This window comes from Mus caroli, chromosome 7 (assembly GCF_900094665.2).
Source record: "Mus caroli chromosome 7, CAROLI_EIJ_v1.1, whole genome shotgun sequence".
NCBI classification, from domain to species: Eukaryota; Metazoa; Chordata; class Mammalia; order Rodentia; family Muridae; genus Mus; species Mus caroli.
In genome coordinates, this window is record NC_034576.1 from 103,893,800 (window position 1) to 103,906,120 (window position 12,321).

General features: G+C 38.0%; 1 protein-coding gene across 2 annotated transcripts in view; it reads left to right on the forward strand.

The window, feature by feature from the left end:
* The window catches only part of Fchsd2 (FCH and double SH3 domains 2), a 169,756-nt gene that overhangs the window by 105,078 nt on the left and 52,357 nt on the right, over window positions 1-12,321 (forward strand). For both annotated transcript variants that reach the window (XM_021167292.2, XM_021167291.2), the window contains exon 9: window positions 9,973-10,095. In XM_021167292.2, coding sequence (XP_021022951.1) covers window positions 9,973-10,095 — 123 coding nt within the window. The remainder of the gene's footprint in view (window positions 1-9,972; window positions 10,096-12,321) is intronic.

Here is a 12,321-nt window from a genome sequence, read left to right on the forward strand (position 1 = left end):
GCTTCTGTGAAATTAGAGCCAAAAATCATCTGTTGTGTCATAAATGCCTTTCAGTTTGCACATGCTTGTCCTCTTTCACATTCTAAACCCCTTTGACTTCTTTAGCTCTACCTTCTTTCTGTACTCTTGTTTTACTTCAGATAACCAAATTATGTCATTGGGAATACTGGGGCATATTTCTCTACCTGGAATGCTCGTTCTATCTCAGTTGTAACACTTGACTGTTTCCTCAAGACATGAACCAGAATTAGTTTTATTTCCCTTACTACGCACATGCAGTATACCTCCTCACTTTATTCTATACTTTGTATTAACACTTTGAATTTAACTGCTTAGATATTTTATTCCATGTTCTGTATTTCTGTGATGCCTAACCTAACATAAACCACATAATAAAATGACTTGAAGAAGTAAGAAAGTTTCAAAGATGTAGACAAGAAGAGCCTGTGATAGTTGCTTAGGAGACTAAACATCAGTAACTGGTTTGGAAAGACCCAAACATGATGCCATATACCTTGTATTTTCTGCAACAAGTGTCAAGGTGTACCTTCAGCTAGCAAAACAATACAACATTACAGATTCAGAATCTCTTACTTGAAGTATTGAAGACCAGCTCTAGACTTTGGAAATATTATTCATATTTTAGGATATTTTCATGGTTGAACCTCCCTAATCTTGAAAAATAAAATTTTTTAAAATTAAAATTTTTGAGAATCATGGCACAGAACAGCTTCAGATTTCAGTGTGTTTGATATTTTGGTGTGTTGGTCAGACTTTCTTTTTACTATGATTAAATATCTGGTACAAATAATTCAAAGGGGGAAGAAAGATAAATTTGGACTCAATGGTTTCAGAGAAGTCAGTCCATCTCTAGGGAAGACTTGATGAAGCACAATTCACATCATAGGAACTGTGAAGCAGAGAAAGTAGAAGGGACCCAGAACCATGAATAACCTTCCAAGTCATGTTTCTGTGCTCATTTCCTTCGGCTTGGCCCCTCCTCCCAATCTTTCTTCCACCTCTTAAAATAGTGCCATCAGCTAGGGACCGAACTTCAACATACAGTTCTGTAGAAGACATTTCATATTCAACTGTAACATTTCCATTATAGACACTTGGATTAGAGATGCAGAACTATACTGAACACACACAGGCATCCTTTCCTCCACAGAAAACATTAAATTTCCATTTTTGTCTAGATACCTCTGTTCTGTCACCTGTGTAATTAATGTTATCCTGTTATGCTTGTTTCTATGGCTTAGTTAATTTGTTTAATTATTGCCTGGATGACCTGTTAATTGGTGGGGTGGTATTGCAGTCTCCCACTATTGGGGTTCTGTGTGATGTAAGCTTTTTTAATGTTTCTTTTGCAAATGTAGATGCCCTTGCACTTGAGGCATCGATACTCAATACTGAGGTATCCTCTTGATGGATTTTTTTTCCTTTGATGAGTAGGAAGTGTCCTCCATCTCTTTCGATTACTAACAAAATAGTTTTGAGACATGTAAAGAAGCAAGGATACACAAGAGAAAAGGAATCAATAAGCAGGCTAGTGAGATGACTCAATTGGCAAGGGTATTTGCAGCCAAGTTGATGACCTGAGCTCAGGCCTCAGAACCTACATGATGAGAAAACCAGCTCTTACAAGTTGCTTATTGACCTCCATATGTACATTATAGCATGTGCATGATAGATAGATGGATGGATGGATGGATGGATGGATGGATGGATGGATAGATAGATAGATAGATAGATGTGAAAATGTTTTTAAGTATAAAAAAATGTCCCTAGGGGAGGTCCCAAGACATGACATTATTACTGAGGTTATGGGGTGTTCACAAAAGGGGACCTATTATGACTGCCCTCTGAAAGACCCAACAAGCAGCTGAAAGAATCAGATGCAGATTCTTTCACCCAACCAGTGGACAGAAGCTGCTGACCCTGTTTTTGAATTAGGAACAAGCTGGAAGAAGCTGAGGAGAAGGGCTATCCTGTAGGAGGACCAGCAATCTCAATTAGACAGCATACACCAGCTGATATGAGGTCCCCAACACACATACAGTAGAGGACTGCCAGGTCTGTGTTCATTCAGAGATGATGTACCTAACCCTCAAGAGACTGGAGGCCCCAGGGAGTGTAGAGGTCAGGTGGGGAGGGGGGCATCCACGTGGAGATGGGTGGGGTGGGCAGGAGATGTGGGATGTGGAGCAGACAGAGGGTGGATGGGGGTGGGACAGGGAATGGAATATGGAGTATAAAAACTAAATTAAAAATAAAATAAAAATTTAAAAAAATGTCCCCCGGGGAACTTTATTCCTGAAATCTACTAGGCACTGATTTTAAATTCCTTATTTTAATGTGTTCAAAGAACTAAAATTAATTATATCTAAAGAGCATAAGGAGAATATAAAATTAGGGCTCACCAAATTAAATATATATATATATATCAATAAGGATCTTGAAATGATTAAGGTGATGAAAAGTTAAAAAGTGAAGTAACTGGCCAGAAAGACAGAGGCAGAGGGACATCTTTGAGTTGAAGGCCAGCCTAGTCTAATGAGTGAGTTCCAGGTCAGCCAGGGCCACACAGTAGATTGTCTTGGGAAAGAAAACAAAGTAAAATAACTATGCTGGAGTTTAGTGACAGAACATTTCTCTAATATGTTAGAGCATTAGGTTGGATCCCTCAGCACTGCCCAGATAATAAATACTGAGAGGATTTGGCAACAAAGCTGAGCTAGTAGAAGAGTCTGTAAACTTAAAGGTAAATGTGTTGCAATTATCCTGTCCAAGAATGACTGGCTAATATTGGTCTGCTTTGAAAGACAATGCATAAGGTTTGGTGTGGAAGTATATGTCTCTTTCCCTAGCACTTGAGAGGTAGAGGCAGGAGAATTAAGAATTCAAGTCCATGGCCTGGCCTGGTGGCACACATCTTTAATCTTAGCCCTCAGGAGGCAAAGGCTTGTGGATCTTAGTTAGAGGCTAGCCTGCTCTACCTAGCAAGTTTCAAGACAGCGAGGACTACACAGAGACACCTTGACTCAGGGCAAGAAAAAGGAAAGAAATTCAAGTTGCACAAGAAGTTCAAGACCAGCCTTGACTACATGAAACCTGTTTACAAATGGGAGGGAGGGAGGGAGGGAGGGAGGGAGGGAGGGAGGGGCAGAGAGAGAGTGTGTGTGTGTGTCACAGCACAAAACAATATGTATAAAGCATTGTGATGATTTATAATGCAGACATATGTTTTTCACAGTAGTAATAACCAGAGAGGGGGAAAAATGGAGCAATATAAGAACTAATTTGCTGTATGCTGCTAATACTGTGCTGTATTAATCCAAACTAGATTGTTTTGAAATAAAATGCTACTTGTAATTTCCAGACACATGCTACAAACATCATTACTAAAAACATGATGAAAGAAATAAGTAATTAAAATAGCACCTAAAATACCTCTTAACAGATTCCACGAGAAGCTATTATTTCATTTTACAGGTGAGGAAATAGAATGAAAGATTACCTTACACCAACTCGTGACAGAGTCGGATTCAGAAACCAGTCTGTCACTAAAATCCTTTACTATGGTAAAAGGGAAATCATTGAAGTTTTCTGATTAAAATAGTTCAGTTTTATTATTGCCATCTTTTTTTATAAGTAACATTCTTTTGAGTGCATTTGATCAAGAAGCTTGAGTATTTTCTAGAGTGACATTGCTAAGTGGTGGATCTAGGGTTTTAATGCGTGTTATGTGGTAGGGGACTTGCAGCCTATGTCTTCCAGGATTGCAGCACACTGGAGATGGCCGCAGTAGTTGGGCAAATCTCTCAGCCTGATTTCTCTTCCTGCCAGTGGGTACTCAGTAGAAAGTACAACTTTTAGAAAAGCAATAGTAGAGTCTTTCCTAGCTTTGCTTTGTAACTCAAAGAAAAACTATCTTGTTTGCTTCCTCTTCACAGAACCTAAAGTAACTCAGAGCTTTTAAGTGAAATAACCAAGTGTAAAACTAGATAAGGTATTTCTAATTTTACTTCATATCACTCAGCAGATTGAGTCATGGGCTAAGATATTTACACTTAAGAAATGCAGCCCAGGACTTGCTTTAATTTCTTTAGATTTTAGGTTTATAAAAGGTTATTTTTTTTATTTACTGTTACAATTTGGGGACTTCTGAAAACAGCTAGACAAAAGCAAGTTGACCATCAGTGTTTTTCTTCCAGTGTCAGCAGAGGAGGACTGAAGGATTTCATGATTTAATTTTAAGCTAGCTTACATTTATCATCTTGATATTTATTTCCTTGACTTTTGCCCAGCACTATTTTAGAAATGTCCAGTGGTCTCAGGAAACGAGGAGCTTGTTTTTCTAGTCAGCTTGAAGGAAGATCTCAGGGTAATGCTGAGCACAGAGTCTGACCTTCCTGAATCTAAATAAGGAGGCCACTGTTTAAAGTTCTCTCTTAGGGGAAATTACATCAAATGCTTAGAAAAAAATAACATGGTTTTTCTCCTAATTCCTAGCTCATCATAATTTTCCTCTTGAGCAAGTTCCAGGAAATTCATACTTTTCCTGTAAAGTACATGTTGAGTAGAGGACACTAGAATTCCATTTCTGATTTTGTCTTTATGATGCCCCCCTTTTCCCTTCCTATTTGAATACTTGCCCTTATGAACTTGTATTCCATACTCAATAAATGTTAAAGACCATGCAAATAGAATGAGTAAAAAAAAAAAAACCAGAAAGAATATGTAGAGAAACATTTCAATTTAGTCTGTAGCTAACCACAAAGAAACACGGCTGCTTAAAGACATTCAAATTCAGTGCTTTTGGGTTTTTTTTAGTGCCGTTGGACTATTCGTATGTCCTGACTTAAGGCTTATCGTTTCTCCATTTAAGTATTACAGAATTCTTTTCCTAGATATTTGTATTAAGGGGCTGAATAGTTGGTTCCACAATTAGGAACACTTATTGATCTTACAGAGGACCCTGGCATGATTCCCAGCACCTACATGGTGGCACACAACCATCTGTATGTAATTTTAGTCTCAGGAGTTCCATCACCTTCTTCTGATCTCCGTGGGCACCAGGCTTGCACATAGTACACATAGATACATGCAGCCAAAACACTGATACACATAAAATAATTTTAAAAGCCACTGAAAACTCAAATAGTCAAAAGTTTTGAAAGATACACTTGGATGACTTACCTACTAAAGTTTTAAGTATTAGAGGCAATCCAGAAAGTCATCCAGAGCACGTAAATTACTATTCACATGAACCATCACCACATATGCCCATGTCACACCTTCAGAGTTTTGCTTCTCCTATCGTTTACCATTTAAATAGTTCTTACTTTAAGGGGACAGGGTGATGGCACAGTAGGACCCAAGTACACATGCCAGCACCTGTGTTAGGCTGCTTACAGTTGCCTGCTCCAAGCAGGGTATCTGATACCCCTAGTCTCCATGAGCATCCACAGATACAAATAATTAAAAATAAATTTTAAGAATAGTTTTACTTTAAAATTTTAAGAAACATATTATCATTTGTATTTGCTTGATCAATTTTAAAATAAAAAATTGTCTACTATAAGAAGCAGAGGAAGCCTTGAGTGTATGTAGTCCTGGGTGAATGTGTAGTGTCAACATGGGCACAGCCATGCCAAGGTCTCCGAGGCCTTGGACCCATGGGAAATTGTCAAAGCCATTGCCATGTGGGCCAGGTTCAAGAGGGAAAAGCTTTCCTCCAGAGTCTTGTGTGTGAGGAGTGACCTCTGAATGCAGCAACTGAAGCTCCCTCCTCCCAGATGTTTACAGCCTCAGCCTGACTGCTGTTTACAAGACTAGCCCCTCCCCACATCCAGTCCCTAAAAAACACACTGAGGTTCTGAGTTGCCTACAGTAGCAAGTAGTAGTACCCCATCTGACGCCTGCTTTACTGTGTGTTGTCTGTGCGTCCTTTCTTCATTCCCTCACCATCCCTAGTCAGGGTTCCAGGACCCAAGACAGTAGGGTCTCAGCAGTCTACTATAAGGCTTTTGATCTGTGTTGAAGAGGAATAAAAATATAGGAAGGCAAAGTATTAATTATTTATAATCAATTATCAGTGCAAATCAAGGTTTTTCTTATAATATAACCAAAAGACACAGTTTGGAATATGGTTGATATAAACTATAGTTATTTTGTAATAATAAAAGGGAAAAAGAAGCAATGTTTTCTTTAGTAGTGCACACACACTTTTTTTTTTTAAGTTTAGGACCTTCCACATCGTACAGTCTGTGGACCCACGTCGTACAGTCAGTTGCTTCTCTTTTGCTGTAATACTGTCAGGCTTTTCAGTCATGAGGGCTAATGTGGATTCACCCATAGTTTTAAACCTGTAAATTCTGATCCAGTACATTACTTATCAAACAGTTATTTTCTGAACATTGTCAGTATTTCAGGCTCCATGTTTGACCTTCAAGATTCAATGCTAAACAGACTGACATGGCCCTTCCTGTTCATAGAGTTCAATAACCAAAAGAAAGACAGGCAAGTGTCAGAAGCACAAGATAAAGCCATGAGGTAAAAAGACAAGAACCATCCAGAGTTCAAGAGAAGCCCTTAAGGCTGAATGATAATGAGCAAGGCAGGGAGAGAGGATGAGGAAAGGGCCTGTGTGTGAGCTCAGAGGCAAGAGAAGTGCTGGTAGAGCTCAGAGACACTTAGTTTAGGGAAAGTGTTGCAGGGAAGGGAAATGGCAAACAGGTGAGCAAGGGGTCAGACAGAAGCCATGTCCAAACTATTTGGTCAGTGGTAAAGTTCAAAACAAACAAAACCTATCCTGAACATACTGCCTGGCCAGGGAAGAGTGTTGAATAGTCAGTCATATACGATACAAGTCAGAGGGATATCTTCCCCAATGCAGTGCAAAGTGGGATGTCAGGACCAGGCATGGTTACATATACCTTTTATCTGAGCACTCCAGAGACAGAGTCAGGCAGATCTCTGTGAATTTGAGGCTAGCCTGGTATTCATAGTGAGATTCAGACCACCCAGGGCTATGTAATACTATCTTGAAAGGAAATGGTTGGCAGAAATAACTGGAATAGGAAATTGCTAAGAAATAACAAAAGTACTTGGTAGGTTAGCAGTATAGCTCTGTGTTAGAGTGTACACTTTGCATGTGTGAAGTGCAAAGGTTTGATCACTAGCACTGCTGGTTAACTGTTAAAAGGCTTTGATTTCTTTCCTTTCTTCCCTGTTTTCTGGTACTCATACTCAGATAGCTAGTATAATGTCTAAGTACAGTTGACACTCAATAGCAATATCATTCAGACTACATAGGAATATAGTTCACCGTTCATGATACCTATATTATCATGTCTTGTATATAGGTAAAATGAGCTATTTCTTCCAAACAAGATTATTAGGGTGAGCTGCTAAGAATATTTCTAAGTCAAAAACTTCGTATCAGAAAACATGTCTCTTTTTAAAACAAATTCATGAAAATCATGATTTAAGGTAGAAATTTTAATTCCATCTCAACACACTACAGTGTCCGAAATGTTCATAACTATTTGAAGATTGTATTTAAGACATTTCTAGTATAGGGGAATGCCAGGGCCAGGAAGTTGGAGTGGGTGGGTTGGGGAGCCGGGGAAGGGGGGAAGATAGGAGATTTTTGGAGAGGAAACTAGGAAAGGGGATAAGATTTGAAATGTAAATAAAGAAAATATCTAATAAAAAATTTTAAAATATATTTAAGGCATTTATTTGCACTACCTAGGTTTCTAGTACTCAGTGGTGCCATCTAGCGGTGAAAGAAGATTCAGCAATATTACTCTGCTTCGGGGACAAGTTTTGTTTTGTTTCAAGTCAGTTTTATATTAAAAGTTTGATGTAATAGCCAGGCACAAAGTACAAAAATAACTATTGTAAAATTTATATACATGATTATTATAAATAACATACTAACATACAAGGAATAAAAGAAAGAAGAACAATGTTAGATGACATCATAATTTAGCCCTGTCTGTCCTAGAACTCAATCTGTAGGCCAGGCTGGCTTTGAACTCAGAGATCCCTGCCTCTTCCTGAGATTAAAGTGCTGGGATTAATGATGTATCCCACCACCACTTGGTTTAAAACACATTTTTCAAAAGATACTTGAGAAAGTGAAAAGAGCAGCCCATAAAATGAGAGGAAATATTTCCAAATTATTTATCTTGCAAAACACTAGTATATATAATACATAAAGAGTTATTGCCACTTGAAATCAGAAATAGACCCCAACTGAGAAGCATGAAACAGAGGCTGGAGATGTAGCTCAGTTAGTGAACTATTTGGCCAGCATGCAAAAATCTCTGGGTTCAGTTTCTATTACTGTATAAACCAGGTGTGGCAGCACACACCTGGAATCTCAGATGGAAACTAAAGGGTCAAAGGCTAAGGGTGGGCCAGTGAGATGGCTAAGTGTGCAGAGGCACTTGTGTGTAGGCCTAACAATCTGAGTTGGATCCCCAGATTCTGCCGCACAGCGGGGAAAAAATCAGAATTGTACTCTGACTGCCACATATGCACCATGATGCATGTATGTCTTCTGTAAGTAAATATTTTTCTTTGAAAGTTGGAAGTACTTTTAGTTGTATTACAAGTTCAAGTGGTACTACAGGAGACCCTGCCCCCCCCAAAAAAAAAAAGTCAAATGTTTGAATTAGATAATTTGCCATAGAAAATAGATCAGTATATAGCAAAACATGTAAGGGACTCACAAACAAGTAACTCCAGTCTAAGGAGATATGATGTTCTCTTCTGACTGCCATGAACACTATACACCGTATACATTCAGGCAAACACGCATACACATAAAATAATAAAATATCAACAATAATACCAATAAAGAGCACAAAGAATAACACACACACACAACACACACAAATAAGTGGTGGCAAGGACACAGAGAATCTCCATGAATTGTTGGTTGATAGGGTGCAGCACTCTGGAAAACAAAGTTGCCATATGGCCAAAGGCAGTTCTACTCCTGTGTGTCTCCCCAGGGAACTAGAAGCAGGTGCCAACTCTAAAATAAAGGTAGAAGTGAAACATTTTATTTGGAAGTAACAAAAAATAATACTACAATCCAGAACACATGCACACACGCTGAAATGACCTCTAGAATGTCTAGGAAACAAAGGAAGGTTTGGCAGCTTTGTTGAGACAAAGAAATGTACTCAAGCCATTATGAAAGAAAGCTCATTGGCACTTTGTGTGTTTGAGAGAACTGGGGAGCTCTCACTGAGGAGCAGCAACAGTCACTGTGCAAAACTAGCTCCGTGACAGTTTTGTTAATTGATGAGAAGAGAAAAATGTAGATTTTTAAAAGATAAGGCTGCTGTTTTGATAGTTTGGAATGGCAGGAAAGTTTTTAGAATGTTTATTGAGACCTGAGTGTTTTACCTTTGACCTCTCTAAGATGTGTCTGACTGGAATGTATTCTATGTAGACAAACACGTGGGCATAAATGTTCATGACATTTTATGTTTTCTCAGATTGCTCTGTAGCAAATATATACTATATCCTAATCCTACCACTAATGGAGGAGATTTGTGTTTATTGTATATGTGTTCCAGGCTCTGTGCCTGGATTCTTTCTTTCTGATGGTCCCTGTAAGATTCCTACATCTAATTGTCATGAAGTATCTACAGAAGCAGATAAGCAAAGATCAGAAACTAGATGTTTTTGTCTCTAAAATATTCTGTTTTTTTCCTAAGCTTTAGCAATATTAGATTTTTCCCTTTGTTGGTTGCTATTCATTAGAAATTCAGCACTTCCCTAGTAACTGCTCACTGTTCACACGCTCTTATGTAATGCTCTATGCCTTTTGTCAGTTTATTAATAGGTTTTGAAATTGAACATTTCTACAATTTTAAAGACAAAGGAATTGTGTGCCAAAGCTCTATCATAATTTTTGGCTTCTATAATATTCCTCTCTTTCAGGCTCTTGATGGAAACGTGTATGACCACCTCAAGGATTATTTAATAGCCTTCAGCCGGACCGAGCTAGAAACTTGCCAAGCTATACAGAATACATTCCAGTTTTTACTAGAAAACTCCAGCAAGGTAATGTGTCTTTAATGCAACGAGTAGTATTGCCATTTTGAAATCTAAAGCTCTTTCCTGAAGATACTAATAATAGTAGAAACATGTTTTAAAGGATGTAGTTCTGAAAAAAAAAAATTCTCCTTAACGCAGTGAGAGAATGGGTCACTTTCTGGATGAGTTGAATGAAAGGGGGGACATGAGGCACAGGCTAACTTAGCCATCAGTCTGTGGCCATACATGTGCCTTTGAGAAGAATCAGTGAAGAATGGCCTGCTCACAGAAACTTCAAATCCATTCAACTTAGTCATTAAAGAGAACAAGGTCATCTATCAATGTAGACAGTAAGAAAAATGAGCACAGGGAATGTAGCATGTGATAATTAATTTAAAAATAAATTCTACAATGCCTTGGAGTTTAGTTTTTTACAAATTAAACTCACTTTCTATATGCTGTCATCCTTTGGTAATGATCTTTTTAAACTATTGATCTATTAACTTTGCCACCATGCCACACTGAATATACAAAGAAAATAAATATGATTATCTTTTCTCAGAATCAGGTAAATTATGTTTATTTTTAAGGGTGGTGAATATTTGCTTTAGGGGATAAATTATGTAAATGTTACTTTTCTTTCTGGAAAATGTATTATGAATATTTCCTGACTGTATACATTTTAAAATGTATACATTCTATCTAGATCTACTACTTTTAAGACCTAACTTAATCCTTTCCTTTCCTTCCCTTAATCCTTCCCCTCCTTCCTCCCTCCCTCCCTCCTTTCCTTCTTCCCTTCCTCCCTCCCTTCCTCCCTCCCTTCCTTCCTTCCTTCCTTCCTTCCTTCCTTCCTTCCTTCCTTTCTTTCTTCCATCCATCCATCCATGAAGGAGACTGAGAACTGAGTAATGTCTTTAGAAACTGTTTAGGAATCAGGGTATCCATTTTCACAAGACAAGAATGAGAAAAGCACACAGATTCTTTATCCTAAACACTTCCCAATGCAAGTATTCTTGTTTCAGTGTACCTGAACTCCTGATTCTATGGTAGAAACACATTAACAGGGGGCTGGAAAGGAGCTCAGCAGTTAAGAGTACTTATTGCTCTTTCACGGGGTCCAGGTTCAGATCCAGCACCCATGTGGTGGATGGCTTATAGCCAACTATCACTCCAGGTCAAAGGGATCTGACACCCTCTTTGACCTCCATGGGTACTAGACATGCACATGTTGCACATAACACATACATACAGGCAAAACACCCAACCTTGTAAAATCAATCAATCTACATTACAAATTTAAAGAAGGAAAAGTACTTAAGATGCCAAGTTCCCAGAACCCATAAAAGATGTAAAAACATTGATGTGTAGAAAGGATGGATGAGTAGATGAATATGTTTTTGAAAAAAAAAAAGAATAAAAAATTTAATCTTGGAATTGTGGTAATAAGTATACAGGTGTTCATAGTAGATATCTTTTTAGTCTATTGATTGATTGATTCACTCATTCGTTCAATCATTCCTTTGTTTTTGAGACAGAGTCTCACAGTGTAGCTCTGATAGGCCTAGGACTCAATATATAAACCAGACTGCCCTTGAACTCACAGAGAGATCTACCTGCTTCTGCCTCCAAAGTGCTGGGATTAAAGGTGTGCTCTACTACACTTAGCCAGTTCTTTTAATTTTAATATATGTGTTTGAAATCATAAGGTAATATTGGAGTAAAATGTCTATAAAACCTTACTGATTTTGTTCCTTCTGCATAATAGTGGTTTTTGACTACTGTAAATAAAAATTAGAGCTTAATGGTCAATTCGGGTTTTCTGAAAATTTTTTCATCTTTTGCTGTATTTTAGTAAATCCTGGCAGTTTTCATTTTCCTATAGAGTTGTCCACTCACCAGGTAGGGTGGTGCCCATCTTTTAAGAGCCTGTGTGTCTCTAAGGCCATTTTCCTTGTTGCTGTGCTTACACTTTATTTTTGGTGACACTTAGCAGTCAGTTTTATTAATTTTGACAGAAATACTTTTTGTTTTGTTTTTCAGTGATCTGTTTCCTCAATTATTACCTTATCTAAAGTATTTCTTTCTATATTCTTAAGTGTTCTTGCTTTTTCTTGAAAAACTTATTTTTCTTATTTTCTTTTTTTTTTAATATTTTTATTAGGTATTTTCCTCATTTACATTTCCAATGCTATCCCAAAAGTCCCCCATACCCTCCCACCCACTCCCCTACCCACCCACTCCCACTTTTGG